At 37.0% G+C, this 23,229-nt stretch overlaps 2 protein-coding genes across 4 annotated transcripts in view; one reads left to right on the forward strand and one right to left on the reverse strand.

The window, feature by feature from the left end:
- LOC129764346 (mitotic spindle assembly checkpoint protein MAD1) overlaps positions 1-21,523 on the forward strand; it is a 78,000-nt gene extending 56,477 nt beyond the window's left edge. The window contains exon 6 of the mRNA XM_055763330.1: positions 21,499-21,523. Coding sequence (XP_055619305.1) covers positions 21,499-21,508 — 10 coding nt within the window. The 3' untranslated portion in view covers positions 21,509-21,523. The remainder of the gene's footprint in view (positions 1-21,498) is intronic.
- Positions 1-23,229, reverse strand: part of LOC129764347 (gamma-1-syntrophin) — a 157,687-nt gene that overhangs the window by 30,733 nt on the left and 103,725 nt on the right. For all 3 annotated transcript variants that reach the window (XM_055763333.1, XM_055763331.1, XM_055763332.1), the window contains 3 exons: positions 18,345-18,415; positions 18,111-18,266; positions 6,803-6,961 (listed from right to left, as the gene is read on the reverse strand). In XM_055763333.1, the coding sequence (XP_055619308.1) occupies positions 6,803-6,961; positions 18,111-18,266; positions 18,345-18,410 (381 nt within the window). In that variant the 5' untranslated portion in view covers positions 18,411-18,415. The remainder of the gene's footprint in view (positions 1-6,802; positions 6,962-18,110; positions 18,267-18,344; positions 18,416-23,229) is intronic.

The following is a 23,229-nucleotide window of genomic DNA, read 5'->3' on the forward strand; positions in this document are numbered from 1 at the left end:
ACGCCGAAAAAAAAAACAAATGGCTTCAGTATTCTTGGACATAAAGGGGGCCTTTGATTCTGTTTCAATAGAGGTATTGTCAGACAAATTACACTCTCGGGGTTTACCCCCTCTATTGAATAACATGTTATATAACTTACTGTTTTCTGTTTTCAATCAGCTGCCAAAACACACCTCATTCAACTCGAGCGAATTCAGTATCTTTGTCTCCGTATTGCGTTGGGATGTATGCCCTCAACGCATACCATGAGTCTCGAGGTTTTGGCAGGCGTACTCCCACTAAAAGATCGCTTCAATTTATTATCCCTTCGGTTCGGAAATCGGAAATTTCGAGCAGCTTATCGAGCTATATTTTCATTCTGGATTCAGCTCATATCATGAATTCATCTCCATGCAGGTTGATCCTTCTTCGTATACTCCCAACCGTGTTTGTTTTCCTGGCTACATCAATTCCTCTGTACATTTTGATCTGTTCATGAAGGAGAAAATCCATGGAATTCCAGATTATCATCGATCGGGGATCGTTCCTACGATCTTCAATGTAAAGTATGGGCGTATCAATTGTGATAATATGTACTTTACTGATGGGTCCTCTATGAATGAGTCCACAGGTTGTGGAGTGTTCAACGAAATATTTAGCACCTCCCACAGTCTTCAGAATCCTCGCTCAGTGTATATTGCTGAATTGGCAGGAATACATTGGGCGCTGGACACCGTCGCCTCACGACCTGTTGAACACTATTACATTGTAACGGATAGTCTTAGCTCTGTCGAAGCTATCCGTTCAGTGAGGCCGGAAAAGCACTCGCCGTACTTCCTTGAGAGAATACGAGAAATTTTGAGTGCTTTAACCAGACGCTGTTATATCATTACCTTTGTCTGGGTCCCTTCACATTGCTCAATTCCGGGTAATGAGAGGGCTGACTCATTGGCAAAGGTAGGTGCAATTGAAGGCGATATTTATCAGCGCCAAATCGCCTTCAATGAATTTTATTCTTTAGTCCGTAAAAATACCATCGCTAACTGGCAACGTAAGTGGAACGAAGATGAATTGGGTCGGTGGCTTCACTCGATTATCCCTAAGGTTAGCCTCAAACCATGGTTCAAAAGTCTGGACTTGAGTTGGGACTTTATTCGCACCTTCTCTCGACTCATGTCCAATCACTGTTCGTTAGACGCGCTACTCTTTCGTTTTAATCTTGCCGATGGCAATATCTGTGCTTGTGGCCAAGGTTACCACGACATCGAACACGTTGTTTGGTCGTGCGAGAAGTATCTTGTTGCCAGATCGAATTTAGAAAACTCTCTTCGGGCTAGAGGAAGGCAGCCCAATGTGCCGGTAAGAGATGTGTTGGTTCGGTTAGACCTTGATTCTTCAATTGCACTAACGTTCCTAGAGGAACTTCGCCGTCTCAACGTAGTATTACTTGCGTCATTTTTATTAGTACTTAGTTGAGATTTCTATGCCAAATAACACGCCTTGAATGCATTCTGAGTGGCAAGCTCTAGAATACGCGTGATCACAGTGCAAGTCGGAGGAAATTTCTTTGACGAAAAATTCCCCCGACCAGAACGGGAATCGAACCCGAACACCCGGCATGTTAGTTATGACGCTAACCACTCGGCCACGGGTGCACAAACCTTGATTACATGTCCCAAATATATGTCTTTCTAAAAGCTATCGATCTTCGTGTGTGATTGTCTTTATATCCTTATATTCTCCTTTTCCTTTTCCTTCACGAGAAATCAAATCCCTTCTTACTAACAATAGAATAAGGTGAAATGTAAATACATATTAGATATAAGATAGACTTAAGAATTGAGTATGATGAATGTGAGTGCGAATGCGAGTGTGAACATTGTCAACATATCCTTATATCCCATCCTTTTCCTGAAAAAATGTCACCCTTCTAAACTCGAGCAAACTGCGAGTAATCGGTTCTCTACTTCATTGACATTAAAATTAATGAAAAATGTTTATATATACTTGTAATTATACAGATAGGAGTTTGGCTCCTTTAAACTTATGTAACTGAGTCTGTAAAAATAAACGATTTAATAAAAAAACCCATTCCCATACATGTGCTCTTTATTCATATCTTCTTGATTGCAACAGATTTCTCCTATCCTAATGGCTAGTTGATTTAATGCCAATGCCTCTACGAATGTGTGTTTGCCGGGGACTGTTATGAAGTGTGCTCTTCATCGTGGAAAATTATCTGTGTGTAGTGTCAACAGTCAGAGTCTTTGTGCACGTAAGCTTTGTAAGATAGATGAATTGAGACAAATACTTCAACTTGCTTCAGTCGATATTGTTTGTGTCAACGAGACCTGGCTCAATGAACGCATTGATGATTGCATTTTGAGAATCGATGGTTATAACATGATCAGGCAAGATAGAAAAGAACGTCTAGGTGGCGGAATCATGATTTATATGAAAGATGAACTGAGGTACAAAATTATAGATGTTTCTTCATATCAATCTGGTTTGCCGTGTTCTGAGTTTGTAGCAGTTGAGATAACGTTAGGCAATGAGAATTTTTTTCTCTCTGCATTCTATAATCCACCAGAAATAGATTGTGTTGACACAATTGATAAGTTTTGTCTAACTATGGAACAAAATTCGAAAATGTACTCTTAGTGGGTGATTTCAACACGAATCTTCTTGACCACAATTCGGCCAAGACATCGAGACTCAAATCGATACTATACATCTACAAAATGTTGAGTTTAGGTTGCAAACCAACATTTTTCCATAAAAATGGCGCATCCCAATTGGATCTTATGCTGGCTAACTGTAAGTCTCGATTACTTCGCTTCAATCAAATCGACGTTTCTGTTTTCTCAAACCACGATTTAATTTTCGCATCACTTGATTTTGATTTATTTGATTAAGTCCAAGACAAGTTTAATATCGAGACTATAATTCTATGGATGTAAACGGTATTTTCCAAGCATTCCAATCTTTTGATCGGTTGAGTTTTTATCGATTAAATGATCCTAATGTATTGCTTAATTTTTTCAACTCAAACATAAAACACTTGCATGATAATGTTGTACCCATTCGAACATTCACACCGAATCAAACTAAAAACCCCTGGTTTAATGATCGCATCTGTAGATCCATTATTGATCGTGATCTGGCTTACAAAAAGTAGAAAAATAGCAAAAATCTGTTAAGTGCAATTCAATCCGGATATCGGCCTAAACATAGTACAAAAACTGCTATGCTTAAGGTATTTGATGACATCGGGTTGGTCTTAGATAAGGGTCGACCAGTTGTTCTACTACTTCTGGATTTTTCACAATTTCCCACGAAATGCTTTGCAAAAAATTGGCTCAAAACTTTAATTTTTCAAACCATGCAACTTCACTAATTCAGTCATATTTGACAGGCCGAACCCAGACAGTTTTTTGTAATGGGGTTTATTCTAGATTCCTTCCTATATATTATGGAGTATCTCAGGGCTCAATTCTAGGACCAATATTGTTCTCTCTATACAGTATTTCAATACTATATCTCTTCCTCAAGTATTGAAATACTGTAAAATTCATATCTTTGCGGACGATGTTCAAATCTACTTTGACTGTCTGGATGATACGGAAACAATAATTTCATAGAAAATCAATGAAGATTTAGCTAGAACACGTGCATGGTCGAACATGAATAAGCTTGTGTTGAATTCCAATAAAACCAATGCCTTGTTCGTAAGCAACTCTCAAACAAACATCATGCTAAAACCGTCGTTACAGTTTGACAACTCAACAATAGAGTTTGTTGAAGATGGTGTCAGCCTTAGAGTTACTATTCAATCCAACTTCTGTTTTGAGAAATTTATATTCAAACAATGTGGGAAAGTGTACGCTGGTCTTCGAACATTGTATACTACTACTTCCTTCCTCAGTGCAGACACTAAACTCAAGCTTTTCAAAAGTCTTATATTTCCCCATTTCATTGCTTGTGATTTTCTCTTTTTCGAATGTACGCTCAATCTAGATTACAAATAGCATTGAATGCATGTGTACGGTATGAAGAGCGTTGATCACTGGGACTGACAGTTCCAAAATAAGAAAACAAAATAAATATACGGTTTGCTTTCGGATGTGTTACAAAATGTAACTACTTTCTAGTCTAATTTCTGACTATTTTATTTTAACCCAATAACTATCTTTGGGAGTTGGGCCTGGCACTGATGAAGTGACAACGCCATTGATTCGGGTTGAATGAAAAGCACAACAAAATCATTTCGGGGCTCAATATGTTAATATTTGATTTATATTGACGACATAAATACACGCTTTGTCTGATGATTTCAATTTGTCGAGATTTAAATTTCGATTTTCTTGTGGTTTTCCAAAACTCGGTCATATACCTACTTTCCGTAGTGTGCTCATTAATTTTCGTTTGGTGGTATGTGAATAGTACAGCCTGGTACAACTACAGAAAGATATATATTTTTTCGAATTTTTGTACGTATAGCGGTTACTCAATATGTTAGTAGGGGCTTTAGTTCTTGAAAAGAGTACAAATATTAGTATCTTTTCTTCATAAAATAAGAGTATAAAGTAAGTTAAATTTTAAAAAGATTACTTCAATTTGATATTTTAGAAAAAAAATTATCTCAAAACTCTTACTCTTATGTAATTTTAATGTGAAAAGTAGAGACGTAATTATCTATTTGAAATTGTCCGTTTTTTTCGTAGATGTAAACACACAATTTTCAGGAGAGCCTCAAAATATTTTCATTCGAAGCAGGGTAGAATCATTTCTCAGACAAATTCTGTATTCATTTACAATAAAGCTTTTTTGTTTCGACGTAGACGTAGTCCTACGTCAACAATAATGTTTTATTGTGATAAATGCGTGGAAATATTTCCAATCAATTGATTCCAACATCTTTGCGTACTGTTAAGAAATGGTCGAGTTATAAACGTTCAAAATCTTTCATTATTTCAAACATGTTCATTGTTTAGATTTTAATTTTACAATAAAATTTTCCTGTTAGACGTAGTCCTACTTCAAAAATTACATATTTGTAAAATCGAAGAAATGCATAGAACGATGCTAGCAACATTTCACACATCAACCGGACAATTTCAACTGCACACCTGGTGCTTCACATATTTGGATGTTATCAAACAATAATCATTGAATATGTCTATGTCTTGAGAAGGTACGAAATACATATAAAAAGTACAAATTCATAGCGTTTGTTTTTTTTTATTATTTTGCAATTTAAATGTTCCGAGCGTAGAAATACTGCGATTTGCACAGCCGAACTAAGCCAGCTCAAGTCCACTGGCACTTTCGACCATTTTAGTAATAAATATGTTGGAGAAAAGCCCGTTGCTCGCATCCGGAATTTGTTAAATTTAACCGGAAAGGTTGCTGGGTTGCAGAAGCTTTTTTTTCTTCTTCAATCTGTGGCCTGGGGATGTGAGATTGTGGCGAGATTTATTTTCTGGATGTGCCGAGAATAATTTGATGTTTTGGTTAGATTGAAACGCACAAGGGATAATGTTCGAGAGCAAACATATCACAAAACAACGATATCATTCAATAGCTGATAGAGACTCGAAAGACATGCCTATGACCAGTGGGAGAATGCGAAGAAATACCATACCAAAATCCGATGGCAAAGTGGACCAAAGGTACTAGTTTTCCGAGAAAGTAACAAGATCGTTGCTCAAATACAGATTGAAGCCATTTTTATTGGTTTTGGTTCTTTTGTTCTGTAATTTGCTGAACATTTACTTGGATGGATTTTTTTCAGTCAATGAATTCGCAAATTCGTGTGTTTATGATAGGTTTCTAGTACATGGTAGAATCATTTATGTATTTGAGAGATGTTAACTGAATAATTCAGTGCATCAGAAGTAGGTGTATTTCAATGTTAAGGAAGAATATTTTCATATTTTTCACGTTATGTTTTGCACCTCCCAGTACGGAATGAGCGCCTTGTTATGCTGTATATGCATGGTTTTAATTAAGTTAGTGAACATCATGACATACATATATCCTCTGCCAGCTAACATACGAATAGACTTTATGAAAGTGAATGCAAGCCAACTGGCTCTGGTGGATACCAGATATAGGTGAATAGTATGTTGGGCTGAATATGTGAGATAATCCTTTGGCGCCGTAATGCGATCGATGCAACATGTGTGCGTCAGTAAACTAAACTGAAACAACTTGAATACCAACTAAATATTTTGTTCTATCATATAAAATTATAATCGGTTCAAATCGAATAACACCGATTCTGCACTTTAATTCAGCTACTTTTAAATGCCCGGGCAACTAAAGAACGCCAACCTGAATTTCACAAAAAACACTGCATCTAGCATTACTTTAGGAAAGTAAGTGGCGGAAGAAATTTCCCAAAGATAACACTCTGTTAACAGAGACTCGTGTTCTCTCAACACGCCATTCCATTCTACTATTCCTTGAATCAGATCAGATACGTGAAACCGAGTTCTGCGGGGTAGGCATCCTTGAAGGACCCGTTGTTGATTTCTTCCGCTATTCACCCCTGTTTGTTTTATACAGGTAAAATTGTATTGCCTTAATGTTGCTACTTGATTGTAGCGCTCGTAGCTCGGTTTGTGACTCTTCTGGGGAATGGATGATGGAGGAAGTGAAATTTGGCGAGGTGAAAAAAAATGCGGAATTCCGAAACAGAGAGATCATCAACAGCCACGAGACATCGGAGATACGTACGGCAACTTTATCGCGGCTGAGAAATTGCCCGCAGGGGGGGAAAAGGCTCCCGCATAATTTAGTGGAGGAAAATGGTCTTACCTTGATGATGGCATCCCCTACAAACAGTTGGCCTGTTGCATCGGCAGCTTGGTCCTTGTAGATTCGCGATATCAGTATCGGGAGTTTGTGCTCGGCTCCGCCTTTTATACTTAATCCTAGACCGCCGACCTTCTGGCGGGTGATTTGTACCATTCGTTCCTGAAAAAATCATGGGGAAGAACACACACACATTCATTCGTTTCTTGAAGAAAATATGAATTAAATTTATTTTTGTTACAGTATAGTACTACATATTGTGTTTGCGACAAATGTTTCTTGAGAGTAATACACATACGATTTGTGAATCGACATAGGCATCGTTTGCATAATACGGCGTTTTCTTCCGAAACAACCACATTTCAGTACATGTAAATTCAGGTTGTATCAAAATTTTCTTTAACGATGCGAAATGATTTCGTCAATGAGAAAAAGCATTGTAATTTTTCGGTGCTTGGATGTTGCTGGGAATACAGCGTTCCTCATATGAGAGGAGAAGGAGATGGAGTGCAATTCAGTTCATGTGCATATGGTGGTTATAAAGTGGACACCTAGTTTGGATTGGATACCGTTTATTTTGGAAGAACTAGTCGGTGTTAAGCCAGAGTGGATTAAAACGCAGGATTAAAAAAGTCGATTGCATTATGTTAAGTATATTGAGAGCAACTTACCACATTTATCAGATTTGGAGAATCACGCGTACAGCAGGAATAACAGATCTTTTTTTTTGTATGATCAACGAAAACTTCCCATAGTATGCAGTCAGAGCGAACCATGTGCTATTAACCATGGCGAAAGTAAGCAAGTCGCCTGTTGGTGAAAACGAGGGAATGGAAGATATTCGTTTTACTCTCCCGGGTGACGTCTCTAGAGAATATAGCACGGTACCGATTTGAGTATTTGGAAGCCCCTCGTTTCTTAGTTTTGAAGTTCAGATTCAACACAAACTCGGTTGTGTTAATCTGAGCTTCTCCTTCTGTATTTGTTTGGATGAATGGCTGAGCGAGCGCCTCTCCTCTTTTGGTATTTGAGCGACTAGCCATAATGGGTACTGAATGTGACTGGGCGGCTGTTTTAGCCAAGACACCCACATACCAACACCCCGAAAGACTCATGCTTTCTTTTTTTTTGCTATTATTTTCGTTTGGATATTTCCTCCAAACAGCAGAGTCTTTCGGCGGGTTTTTCTTATTCTTGAACTTCGAAACCCGGCGAGCACCTCGACTTGAACTGTGCTCGGGAGGTTAAAGGGTATCGCCCGCGAATGTTTGAATGCCGGACCAATAAAAACACAGAGGAACTTCGGTATAATTACTGAATAGTTAACATCGTTAACTATTACGTAGTTCCGGTACCAATTAGTATTCCGCTGATCTGAGGATTCACCGATATGCTCGCCATTCCTACTTCAAACGTGGAAGAGGCTGGAGCGGTTAGTTATTTGTCGAACCGCGAATAAATTACAAAAAGGTAATAGTCGGTGAAAAAGGTGCATCGCACAGTTAGAGCGTTTAATTTGATTCTACCTTTTTTTTTTTTGTGTTTTTCTATGTACCTGTAAGGTAGCTAGTGGTGTAGAAAATAGTCGAAAAGTGAGAGAAAAGGTGTTGTACCCCTACCGACTAAAATTCGAGGTAAGCTTGTGGCACGTGGCATAATTGTGATTGTGGCTTTAATCTAAGTTGTGGCTTGTGTGTGGTGTACGTATTTCCCTGGTGTAGGAAGGACCGCTCTCTGACCCCACAATTGAGGCTTGGACATTGCCAGCACATCCTGTGACCGCGCGGAGTACGCTGATGCATAGCACTCGCGCAAGAGGAAACTTCATCACGGAGCCAATACAATGTGCAGTCGTCGCATCAGTATCGCCATTCATCGCTGGGAACGGCGATAAAGCAGAACAACTCAGCGTAAATCCTAGGTCGTGAGTAGAACCTTCTTCATCCGTAATAACATGCGCATGTAGGATAAGAATAGAAAGCCACACCACTAACAATAAAAACCACACAACAATGCCACACCGCGAAGCACTACGCCGATGGTAGACCAATGCCCATCGGTATAGAACCCCCAAAACCGATATGAGCGAATAGTCATGATAGTAAACGCACCATTCTTAATCTTTTGAGTGCTATGGTTCGAGGGTTCGAAACCCATAGTAATACGTAGCAAATAAAATGTAATGTTTAGAGTTAAATTTATGATGCATTAAACGTTTTCTGGGTTCATGTTTATGAATGAGTTTCGTGACCGGAGTTAGTTGTGTAATGTTTAAATGAGTTAATTTATGTAAATAAATAAATGTTGTTGAGATAGAGTAGATCTTAAAAGACTCTACATTTACTGGCTGGCGGTGTATCCTAAAAGCCCGACAAACCGATTAATTTTTCAGTTGGTCACGAGTCCAGGGTTGGGACTCCTCTTCTTGTGAAGCTTTGCAACCCCCGCTCACGTCTCTGAAACTGGTTTCTTCAAGGTGGGTGGAGCGGACATAATTAAGTTGGTCCAGTGAGGAGAACTTTTCGGCATAATCGGTATTAATTGGACCGGTCGAAGGATTTTCTGTTGTTGGAATTGCGGAACGCGGACAAACGGTGTCGCGAGTCCGACTGTAGCGCAGGTGAAAGTCGCGGAACAAACCGGTGTTTGGAAGGAAAGGACAAACCCGCCCTTAGGTGTTGGGTGTCTCATCGCCGGGCAAAGCGAAAACACGGCGGTTGGTCTCCCTCGCGGGAGTGGCGCTTAAGCCAACCGCTTACCTGCGTAAACCCTCCGGTAGCGACGAACTCGTGCGCTTCCCCGGCGTCGCGGGTTACAAGAACCTCTATTGAACTGACAGGAGCCAACATATCGAGTATCCCACTGACATTTTCCCTTTGTTTTCACATGAATTGGGTATCCCACTGAAAGTTCTGCTTGAGATTTTGCTAACGATCCTAGCATCAATCATAGCCCCCGGCTGGTTTTATCCCTATTCGGATTCTGACAAGTTTAATGCACTACAGAGAATTTTGAGAATATTCAAAATTATTCATTACTAGCTGATCCGGCGAACTTCGACCCGCCCAACATTTGTTTTTTGTTATCAATACCTTCAAATATTCACGTTTTCTTACTTCGAGTAAGTTCATGGGTCCAATCGCAGAACTGTTTATTGATTAATCTTCTAATCGACCCCGTTGAATTTACCTTTTATTATAAAATTCCTAGTATTTCTAACAAAACTCATTATATATCAGGTTATTTTCAGACACAATTCTCATTCAAGATTTTTCAACCACTTGCAAATAACATGTTTCCCCGTTACATTGAATAAATGTTTTATACAGAAAATATGATAGAATAAAGACAGCCCTAAATCGGACAATTCCTTCGAGTTCTGCTCTTATCAATACATCCGGCGATCTTTTTTTTTGGTATAGGGTAAATGATCTTGGTTTGTCCAGTCGAAAATATGATCATGGTTTGCCCACTTTTTTGAATGCTCTAATTCAGCGGTCCTGTGTCAAATAAGGCCTTCGAATGTTTCGAAACATATAAATGAAATTGCCTTTTACATGATTTATAGTAGTTTGATAGTATATTTTTACGAAATCACATGTTTTAAAAGATTATAAAATACACCTTCTATTTGTGTTAATGCGCCCCTCATTCGAGCTAACTTTTAATCGATCACCAGATGATTATTTGGCACGTATTCAGACCTTTTCTGGATTACAATACTTATAAATATTGTAAACATCATGCTTGCTCACCATTTGTATCGGATTTACATAGCTAAACCATTAAATTAACGCATATTGATGAACTCAATTCTGATCATGAGTTGTCCAATTCAATAATGTTTTTTTGTCCACATGATTTCTATGGCAACCGCATGGCGCACTGCAGTTTGTTTATGTTTGTTTATGGTGTGCTTCGCGCATAGCAGAAGTATGGTTTTTCTGTGCTGATTGTGTTGAGGTGAACACTTCTAAAATGCCTAAGAAAAGGCAATATTCTGAATTCTAAATTATGAATGAATCAATATGATGACAGTAAACTCAAGCAATGATAAATGCAACATCTAATTGTGAATTCGAATGTTTTCATTCAAAAATGGAGATTTCTAAAACCGGACAAACCATGATCATTTTTTTGGGCAAACCATGATCATAATTCTTCTTTAAGGAAAATCGTCAAAAAACATAAAAATTTGAATAATTTCAACACCTTATGGTAGTATTAGCAACTAGAGACTTGGGGCTTTTCAACAAACCCAAACTCGTATCGATTATGTGTGATTTTCATGAAGAAAAATCGATTTGCATTTACTAGTTGCGTAAAAACACCCCAAATTGGACAAACCAAGATCATTTACCCTAGATAGAAAAAAAATACTGGAGTGCACATTAAAATCCATTTCCAGTTTCGAACAAAGATCCATTTCGCTAGCGCAAATATCAAATGGACTAACAGCACTTATCACTATGTAATTTTAGAACATATGGGAATTTAATTTTGCTAATTTTTCCTTTCTCCTTCAGAGTTTTCCGAAAATTTTCATTTGACATGTTTGGTTGGAATATTTTTGGTTGAAATATGTGTAATATTTTTATGGGACCCCCTCTCCATTCCAGAGGAGGGAGGGGTGTCATACCATCATAGAAACATTCCCCTCCCTTCAGAAATGTAGGAGGAGTGTTGAACCACTTTAGATATGTTTCGTGTCCCCTAAAATCTCCACATGCCAAATATGGTTCAGTTTGTTTGATTAGTTCTTGAATTATGTAGAAATGTATGTTTCATTTGTATGGCAGTCCCCCCCCCTCAGAGAGAGGAAAGGAGTGCTTATTTACCATGGAAACGTTTCGTGTTCCCTAAAACATTCGCATGACAAATTTGGCTCCATTTGCTTGATCTGTTTTCGGATTATGCAGAAATTTGTCTTTCTTTTGTATGGCAGCTCCCTTTTAGAGAGTGGGGAGGAGTATATAACCACCATAGAATCATTTATTGCACCCTTAAACCTCCACATGCCAAGTTTGGTTCCATTTGCTTGCTTAATTTCCGAGTAAAGCAGAAATTTGAGTTTCAGAGAAGGGGGTGGAGAGTATAACTACTATAGAAACATTTATTGCACCCTAAAACCTTCACATGCCAAATTTGGTTTCATTTGCTTGAAATTTATGTTTCATTTGTATGGCAACTATTGACTGCTTGCTAGTTGGAGCGAGAGTGAGTAATAGAAAGAAGTAGTAGTAGTAGTACTAGTGTTAAGTTATAGAGTCTTCACACTTTTGAAATCCATTTGCGTCTGTTCTTGACAAAAGGCAGTTATGAAAACTAAAGTCTAGTTTATACGGTGCGAGTGAACATACGAGTCAGCCTAGTCAGTTACAGCAGTGCAGCTATTCACACCGTGTGAACACTATGGTGGCAATGGATGTATGGGAAATATTTTTTTTAATATTTCGTGAATGGCTACATTTAGAAGGAGATTAATAATAACCTTTTTTGTTTTAAATCACATCAGGATTCATAATTTGTCGCTAAAAATGATTGTTAACATACAAAAATTCGAAGTTTCGAAAATTCCTAAAAATTCGATGTTCCACAAAGTTCGTCAAAAATAGTCTTGCCATCTTGGGCCCATTTTTTTAAAATTTTCTGCTTGACTTCTATTTTGTATGAAAATTTTTTAAAAAAAATTAAAAAATATGTATTTTGGATATTGCAAATTCAATTTTTATTTTGTAAATAAAAAAAACTAATTTTTTTCTCAGTGTACATTTTTTTCATATTCTACCATCAATACTCTATAACTCTTTCTAAGACACTATTTCGGTACGACTCATAGTTTTTGAGATATAAATTATCAAAGATTTCTCTTACTCAAATCGATACGCCCTTTTCAAAGGTAACGCTTGAGTCAAAAAATTCCCAATTGTTGTGGAAAACTCATTATTCCTCTAACCCAAACGGAATACACACTTTCATTCGAATCAAAAATACATATTTTTAAAATCTGCATTTTTTGGACGATTTCATTTGGAATTGCACAATAGAGGAAATTTGTGAAATAGAATTTTTTTTTCGATGCCAAATGACTTAAAAAAATTTTAGCCAAAAATCGACCTTTTGGGACTTAACCTGAGAGGAATGAAGGTATGGGAAAAAATAATTATCGAATTTAAAGAACCGACCATGTACATTTTATTTATTGGTCCAAAAAATGACCTGTGCAAAATTTTGAGCTCAATCGGACATGATTTAGGGGTGCCTCAAAGCACTGAAGGTTTTTATTTTTTGGCCACTTTGTCCCAAAAGGTCGATTTTCGGGCAACATTTTTTTTCGAGATAACACCAGATTTCGTCGTTTTATGTATTTTTAAGTCATTTGGCATCGAAAAAAAAAATTGATTTTCAAATTTCCTTTCGAGGATAAAAAAATCAAAACTTTGAGCGTTTTGAGGCACCCCTAAATCATGTCCGATCGAGCTGAAACTTTGCACAGATATTTTTTTTGGGGCAAAACAAAATGTACAGGGTTGGTTTTTGATATATGACATGACCCTTTTCGCTGCCGCCCTAGTGAACACATCATGCCAGTTAGTGTCATGCGAGATCCGGCGTACGAGTTACCACAATGTTTTTTGATTTTACTCGCACTTGCATCCTCCAAAAACAGCATTTGGCGTTCGCATCAGGAACGCCAGAAGTAGAGACATGTCTCTATTTTTGAGATATTTAAAAATATACGACGATATTACCACACTTTTGAAAATCATTATAAAAACTAATACACGTATAATATTTTATCATAATTATCATCATATATTTCCTGAACGTCAGGCTTAAAGTTGTACACAATATACAATCCACTTCAAGGAGCGTTGTTACGGCATAAAAAATTGGAAAATTGGAAGAAAAATGATTTTATATATGAGTAGAGTGCGTTTCTGAAATTGAGCTTCTAATGAAAATCGGCTGTTCAGTAATGAATATGTGTTCTATGTGATGGAAACATCTTTTTTCCACGTGTTTGACAAAATCATGAACTGAAATTGTGTTTCGAAGTGATTTAAAATTTATCGGTTTCCCTCATCTATCTCTATATATGAGGGGCTCAGAATGCAAGGGGTGTAAGTGACTTGATCGATTTCTCTTCATCAACTTTTTATTTAGTTAATAACTCAACTGCAAAAACGTTCCAATTTAAGTGTGCTATACAATCCGATAGATGAGGTTCTGACCTAACCTTCCACATTTTTAAATACAGCTGGGAATGTATTTGCAGCTAAGTTATGACCAAAAGAGAGAGTCGATGTAGAGAAATCGATCAAATCACTTACACCCATTTCATTCTAAGCCCCTCATATATAAAAATGTTCTGTTCGTTTGTGTACGCGTCAAAAACTCGAAAAGTACGGAACCAATTAGGCTCAAAGTTGTACACAATATACAATCTACTTCAAGGAGTGTTGTTACGGCATAAAAAAATAGAAAATTGGAAAAAAAAGATGTTATATATGACCTGAGTGCGTTTCTGAAATTGAGCTTCTAATGAAAATCGACTATTTAATAATGAATATGTGTTCTATGTGAAGGAAACATCTTTTTTCCACGTGTTTGACAAAATCATGAACTGAAATTGTGTTTCGAAGTGATTTATAATATATATATATATATATATATATATATATATATATATATATATATATATATATATATATATATATATATATATATATATATATATATATATATATATATATATATATATATATATATATATATATATATATATATATATATATATATATATGTATATAGATATATATATACAAAAATCTCGTGTCACGGTGTTTGTTACCGAACTCCTCCGAAACGGCTCGACCGATTTTGATGGAATTATACTCAAAATACTTGGTAGGTATGAGAATAGGTTGTAAACTATATATGATACCGGTAGGATACCGATAACCATACATTTAATACCGAATAGGGTGGCTTTATGCAGAAAAAAAGATCTGGATATTTTTTTTCAAAAATTTGACTTCATACCATACATATAACCTTAAATTTTGATCCCAATTCCCTATTTTTAATTGCGATTTTATTATTTTTGTGTCAAAAATATTCTAATAATTTAACCGTTGTTCGTTTTTTCAACAGAACGAATTCATTTAAGTTGTTCAATGACTGATGGTGTAACGCCTGCTTCATTGAACATCCATCTACAAATACATAAGTAACATCAATTCATTTAAAGCAGGGAGCATCTCCGACGAGCTGGAAGCCTTTTTGAATGAGCACAATGAGTTATCGAAATTCTTCAAATCACATTTGCTCGGATTACAAAATGACAATCACGCTATTGCCATCAACCCTGATAAAACATCAGCTGGAGAGCACGTGTGTAGATCCAAAGCACAAGCGCTGCTGGAATCATGATAGCACGGTGACACGAGAAATTTAATGCGAAGAAAAAACAGTAATCTGGAATTCATCGTTGACACACACCGTTCATACGACCCTCGCTATGTTCTTCTTCAATGGCACTAACGTTCCCAAGGTTTGCCTTTTCAACGTAGTACTACTTGCGTCATTTTTATTAGTAAATAGTTGAGATTTTTATGACGAACAATACGCCTTGAATGTATTCTGAAGTGGCAAGCTCAAGAATACGCGTGACTAAAGTGCAAGTCAGAAGGGTTTCTTTAACGAAAAATCTCTTGCATAAACATTAGACCAACGAGACCCCGTCACAGATACTGAATTCATTATGAACATCATTTCTCATTTTGATTTAATATTTATGAACATGCGACGAAACAAACAGAGGGCGCGCTCGAAGGATTTTTATGTTTATGATATGGTGATTTGACATGGTCAAGAAACGCCAATTCAAGATATCGTAAGCTGTACCAACAATTTATGGTCGACATATACGCGAAGGTAGAGATTGAACGACTGCAATTCTTACTACACAATCAACAAAAGCGGTGCGAGGAATAATACATTCACTTGCGAGACACTATCATGAGCAACGCCGACACAGCTTTAGTTATAGCCAGGCCAAAGCGCAATGCATTGTCATGACATTGCGCGTGTGTTCAAACACAAAATGAAGTTCGATCATATTCGTCCCCACATATTGTTGGTTGTATTCTTTTGAATGGAAAAAGCGCAATTTTGCATTCTGTTCAAGCTCAAGTCCAATCGAGTTGAGCAAATGTTAGCATTCACACATTCAAAACAAATTTAGCATCCAAACGAAATCGAATAATAATTTTCATTCAAATTTCAACAATTTAGTATTATTTCCGGAATTATGCCGATCAGATAGAGAGTAAATTGAACCACAAATACGGATGACTTATTTTGACCATTGTTTCGCGACAAGGCGAACAAATTTAAGAGTGTGAAGGTCGATTTCGATCGAATTGTAAAATACGATCACTCATATGCATATATGAATATTGAGTTCTACAAATCGGTGAAGAGTAATAAAAACATCCATGAATAAAGGAAGCAATATGGCTGTGTTTCAAACTTAGATTACCGATGTGAATACTCCTCGATTGAATGACAACGATAAAACAACGCGATTCCAAACAAGCCGATTAATCAGCTCCATTAAAGTTAGCTGGCGTATCGCTGTTTTCCAATTTATGAATGAGACCAAGCTGTTATAAACTAAGCCATGTTGAAAATCACATGCACGTATTTTCTAACAAGGAGACAGCAATAAATATAAATTTTCTATATTTCATTTTTTTCTACTCTACGACAAACTTATATTACTTTTTTCAGTTGACGTTTAACTTTTAAGAGATCAAACATGTCAGTTACGTTAATGAAATATACAATGAGTACAGCTAGTTATAATATAAAATCATTATCAGACACAATTTTCGTTTAAAATTCTTTCATCACTTGCAAATATGTATGGCTCTATAATATAGAATACGTGTTCCATACGAAAAAGTTCATTCTCAATTAAAATATTTTTATTTTTAAAGCATGATTATTCCACCTGAAAATCCACTAACTTCCGGTATGCCAAGCTGCTGTCAATGAAAATTGCGTAGACATAATATTTCTTTTGTTTACAGGTTTTTGGTGACCTGCCAATAGAGGAGTCGATTCCACATCAATTATATGTCAAACTGCTTGCTGTTTCTGATTATTTGATGAACATTTGAAAAATTACCTGGCATCCCTGGCAAACCCTTGCAGTAGATTCTAGTTCCACGTCAGCATCTTACACCGTGTGAACGGACTAGGCGAATCAGTCGATTGTCAAACGAGTTTGCCGAGTCAATAGCTGTTCACTGTCAAGTCAGCGGCGCTAGACAGATGACTGGTAAATGTGAATGTAAATGGCAATTGCGAATAACTTATTTTAATTAATAGCAAGCAGGCGGAGCTTAAATTGCATTATTTACGCAGTGGTATATAAAAATTGTGCCTCAACGCTACATTAGTTGTTCGTTATAAACAGCCCAGTTATGCAAAGAACGTGTGTATGGGAAAATGGGAGTGATTCTCTCGGTGCGTTATTCGCGAGTGTTTTGATAGGAAAATTGAGACATTTGCCAAATCACCGTGCAAAAATAATAACTCATCAGGCAAATATTGGTAACAACAGTTGATAACGGCAGAATCGAAAATAAACACATCAATGGGTCATCATAATTTGTCTGGCGGTAACTTTGTTTGATAAATTCAATCATCAAGCTACAGCTTGCAATCAAGTCAATGGCACATGCGAATACGGGCGTGTTTATTATAATACTGATACCATTAATCTCTTGTACCTTATTCTCATGTTGGTATTAAAACAAATTCGCTCGACAGAGAAGGAAGTGAGAAAACGCGAGACATGAGACACCTTTTGCTCAATTAGTTCTACTTCTCGCCGTTCTAGACGAATGGCTTCCTACGCATGAAATCGTCAAATGAGTACGTAAAGATTATCATCATGTATCCCTCTGTACCTTCCTCGTACTCCTCCTCCTAGAAACGCGTGGAATGAAGCAACAACTCATGAGACTGATAAATTATGCGTGCGAAATGCGCGACTATATGAGAAGACTCGACCTACGACAATGTGCTAATTGAATGGAACATTTCGCGGTGAAGTGTGTGTTCCTGAGAACATATTTTGCAAAAATAATTGCGGATGTTTCTATTTTGCGGTACCTGGCTGATAGTACGGTTGACTCATTCTTTCTGACTTCAATTTTGACATGAAAAATGGAGACTTTGCTGTGCAAATGTTTTTTTTTCAACAGCAATTAATGGCGCAATCCCGAAAGCTTACCTTTGATTCCACTGGCGGATGACTAACGCTGGTTGGTGTGGGCGCTGGCGTCGATGTGTCCTGCTTCTGGATGGTGATCATCTCCATCGATAGGTGCAACCGGGCCAGTTCAGGTTTACTTTTGCCATCGCTTATCATAACCATACCGGTGCGTGTCTGTAAACACACATCAATCATTTATTGGTAGGGATCGGACCGAGCGCTCCTCTCGGGTTTAATTAATTGTTCACTCACCTTTAGATTCTGATCAACTTTCTCTTCAATCGGGGTCGCCATCTTGGTGGTAGCGTTAATCTTCATATTTTCTGTGAAACGAGTGCGGAGAATGAAGGACAAAAATTAGATATATTACTAGTGAAATGGTGTTTGTAAAATATAGATGGTGAGGAAATGGCGAACAATTACAATATCATAATGACTGTTTCTTCCGGTGTTTCGAAAAGTATCACCATCAATTTGGCGATTATAACAGCCGAAACGCGAAACAATTGTAGAACGGAAACCATTTTATCGTTCTATTGCAATTGAAAATTATTTGGAGCTTGAAGATAAATTTTCCTTCATTGGTATAACTGAAATCGTTTAAAGGAATCTGGATTGTAAGCTGGAAAACGATAATAGATCTAATAGATATAAAGTGAAAATTAGAGTTTTCAGTTACCCACAACGCAATAGATATTAGGTGTGTGGATATGACACAACTCATTTTTTTATGTATTAGAAAATTAAACATGTTTGATTGTTTGAAAAAAGAATGAATCTTGCTTTTTAAGTAAGTACCGTATGCAGTAATTCTATTTTTTAGAATACGTGGATTCATGGTATTTCGAAAGAATTCAACAGTTGAAAAAAATTATCCAAACCAATATCGAATCCAATTAGCCCAGTTGTTCAGCTTTCATTCGTTCCCTCGCACGTTTCAGTCAGGCTTATAGCAAAGGAAATCTATGAATCTATGATTGGAATAGAAGATTAATAGTCAGATTAGGAAATTTGAATAAATTCGCAAACAAAAATCGTTTCATGTTTTGTACAATTTTTTGAATAAAAAAACCAATAACATGTTTTTTATAGCATTTTTTTTTAAATTCACTATGATACAATATATTCACCTTCAGGTGTATTTACCACAAAGTTACTGTCTTATAAAAATAAATAAAAATTTACGATGTTGCACATGTTTTGCCGAGTGTGAAGCAGCTTGCATTCTAGAATCATATCGAACCCTGGTGGCAAATGAACGACTTGAGCTCTAGACAAGACATGTCAATTGAATGAAAGCACTGAAAAGCTGACAATGTTCGACAACACTCGAATGCGCTATTACGGTTGAGATAAATAACACATCTCTCAACGGCTTTACTCATGTCGTTCTCCGCTTTAGAGCCATTTTCCTGGCAAGATTGTATCGATCGCTACTTATGTTTCATGTTTTCTACTGCCGGCAATCTGTTTTGTTTTGAGACTGGAACTGGGACGAGAAAGCGTATTTCATTTGGTGATATAGAAAACATGCTCTTATATGGTTCCTTTATTTCACCGGGGCTAGGTGAGGTTCGAAGGAAAACATAATTTATATTTATTGGCAGATGGGATGGGCTGTTCTGCAGAGACCACATGGCGAAGCAATACGTATAGCTGCCAGACACAAAGTTGGAATCATTGTGTCATCATGGTGACGACATAGCCATTTTTGCACTATTTCTTACTATCAGGGTGCACAGAATTATATTTATGAAGATGTTATTTTTATGACATGTCATTAAACATTCGTCATCTATCATAGAATTGAGTGCGTGGTATACTATCGGATACAACATACATGCAATAGAAAAATACTTCATATGTATCCAGGTTTAGCTTTTTATTTCAATTTTTGTCTGAATAATTGTGATAACCGATCTGATATCCGTCTGAATAATTATGATGAGAATTATTGGTAAGTTATAGTTAATAGATAAATCAAAAATACTATTTTACAAAAATGGTGACCTTTCGAAAAAAGAACAAATTTTTAGTTCTTATGATGATTACAATGTTCTAAAAATAGTTAAATTTAGAAATTAAAATTTCGGTTGGTTTATGCGATAAAGAGATGTATGAAGAAGTATTCATATAAAATATTCGGCAATAAATCGGTTCAGTAAAACTTGAGATGGCGCTATTGGTTGTATTATTAGCGTTACAACCCCACAACTCAGCTTTCCTGGGTTTAGATACCGTGTTGCCAAAATCGATTTAACTCGGTAAATAAACAAAACATGTAAATGGGATAGGATACTAGCATACCCTCTTGAGCTTGAGCTTGAGCTTGGGTGGACTGTACAATTCGTAGTTGCTCTCCGTGATTGACCTGCACCAACCAAATTGCACAAAGAATACACAGAATTACGCTTGGGACTAGCAAATCATTCTCGTTGTGCAATTTTCGGTGATTCGAGCTTTAAATGGTCAATAACGACGCCGGCCACGTCTTTACAGTCACCAGAGGAAGGGAAGGAATGTTAGTATGATATTCGCCACCCGAAGGCCAGAAGGTCGCCTCTATAGCGTGGTTCCCTAGCGTTTATCATGGAAGAGATAGTTGTTAGTGGGAATGGTTAAAAAGAATCAGGATTAACTGCGGTAAGTGATGTGATAATGTAAATGCGAGCTATTGACTACTCAACGAAACAAAAACCCTTAAATCTGATGCGTTACAACACGCGGCAGAGATTATCTTTAGGTATCCTGAGAAGGACCTGTAAAATTGATACATTTTATATAATATATTATATTAACCCTTTGCGGTCGGAATAATTTCCCTTGGAAGATATTCTCTTATAATTCCACGCTAATAATATTTTGCTCATACCGAGTAACGTTACCTATTATTCATAGAAACTACTTATAAATTCGTGAAAAAGTTCACTAGGCATTAACACTCGTTTAGAAAACATGTAAACTATTACATCGTTGAATAAAGTATTTAGTATGAGCAGACAGACGACCGCAAAGGGTTAATATTCTAGTATTTATTAGTGGGAAACCTGAGAAGAACTCCTTTTTTTGCTTGCTAAATAAATATATAAAACAGAAGAAACAAATAAACTAATCGCCAGCTGACATTTTGCCGCAATCAGCGTCTGGCCCACTGTGAACTTATATCGATGCACAAATGATGTCGCATTGGTGTTAGTGAACGTGTCCGTAAATGTACGTTCGCGTACATCACCTGATACGATAGCAAGAAGTCAGCCGAATGAAATGTATATATGTATGAAATAGTCACAGGAGGGTTGTGTCCGAGACACGACCGCATAGTTGACGTAGGATTCCGTTAGGCTATCTATTGATTTTGGATATGTTTGAAGAATTACATCGTTAAACTCTTTGATAATAATTTCAGGGCCACCTGAAAAGGACAATTTCGTTTGGTTGTTGGATGTTTTTTGTTCACTCGACCAGTGTTTACCGAGTGATGATGACGGAAGTATGGTAAACAGTCGTTGGGTGGTGCGTATCAGATAGAAGATGCCGAAGTAGAATAAGATATGATGAAAACCGCCCTCTGTGACCCGACGTGCGACGTGACGAGATGCCTCCTGTGTTATGTATGGATGAAATAAAGAAAAAAAACTCACCAATGTAATATAAGATAATTACCAATACCAAACACAATTATAAATTTTTTCTCATCAGTAAAAACATGTTACTTTAATATAGAGAAAACATATTTGAAATGGAAAAGGTAACTTTTTTGAATATTTCTTCACTTTTTCAATTTTTTCTCGCCACATTAACTTTCCTTGGGTGAAAATGAACACAACAAAACAGACAGCTTAAACCGAACGACCCATTCTCGAGCGGCAACACACCTTGGTTTTTATTCATGAAAATTTAAATAAATCGTTTCATATATCAAGGCATTTTTAACACAACTGCTACCACATACAATCTTATAATTACACTTGTGCTAGATTTTTCACAATACACGATCGGTCATTGATATGAAATTTCACAAAGCAACTAACATTAAAGTTCCAAATTTAAATTTTATTTGCTAGAATTAATCGTATCACTCACCCTACTTTCAATATAAAAATGCCCCCCACTTGCATATATTTGCAATACCGATTTCCCTCGAGCACCTTGGTTTTGATGTCTCTGTTAGGGAACACATTAGAGTAGGAACAAAAGCTCCCCCTACTTTCATGTATTTGCAATGCATGAAAGTAGGGGGAGCTTTCCCCCAGTCAGAGCTTGGTTTTGATGTCTCTGTTAGGGAACCGCCGCTTGTGTCGTCAATTTCGACCAATTAAAAGTGGATATTTCCGTTAGGATAGGGGTTGAGATTTTTCAATTGTTCGATAGTTAGTTTCATGGCATATATTATTTTCTTCAATATAAAAAATTGTTCTGGAGTGCCGAAATCGATTAACGCAAAAATTTCATCAATCCATCACGAAATGACTGAGCAATAAGCGTTTGAAATTGGACAATTTTCACGATGTGCTCGATTTTCGATTTCCAATTTGTACCCCAATATGTTCCCGAAAGACGTAATCCTACGTCAAAAGAATAGAAAAACAGTGAGGAAACATAGCTGGATTGTTTGTGATGTCTTGCATGATTTTTGTAGGCAGTACATCGGGGATCCATTCTTCGGTGATAATAGCACTACACCATATCAGACGCAATCACTTTCGTGTAAGTGTTGCGTTCCATTAGAACAGCACAATCATCATACACGCACACATTGCAGGGCATTAAAAAAGGAGAGTGAATGAACGAATGCGGACGCGGTGTTTTTACCGTTAGAACATCCGACCAAAAATTTTGCGTAACTGCAGCTTATAATTCACTCTTCTCGACAAAACACTAAACATCTTCTCCCCAAAAGCACATGAGAGCGAAAGCGCCCATTTTGTTTCACATTATACAAGAACGTGGAGCCACGACGAATGCGACTGTACTTGATGACTGCTCAATCGAAACTCGATAGGATACTAGCATAACCTCTTAAACACTTTCGTCGCCCAGCGCGATTCGGTCATGTTTCTTGCGGGGCCCAAATTCAACTGTCGGTGCGCTAGAGAAATAAGCGGGCAACGATGATAATGAATACGGGTTCGATTCA

The sequence above is a fragment of the Toxorhynchites rutilus genome, chromosome 2 (assembly GCF_029784135.1).
Source record: "Toxorhynchites rutilus septentrionalis strain SRP chromosome 2, ASM2978413v1, whole genome shotgun sequence".
NCBI lineage: Eukaryota > Metazoa > Arthropoda > Insecta > Diptera > Culicidae > Toxorhynchites > Toxorhynchites rutilus.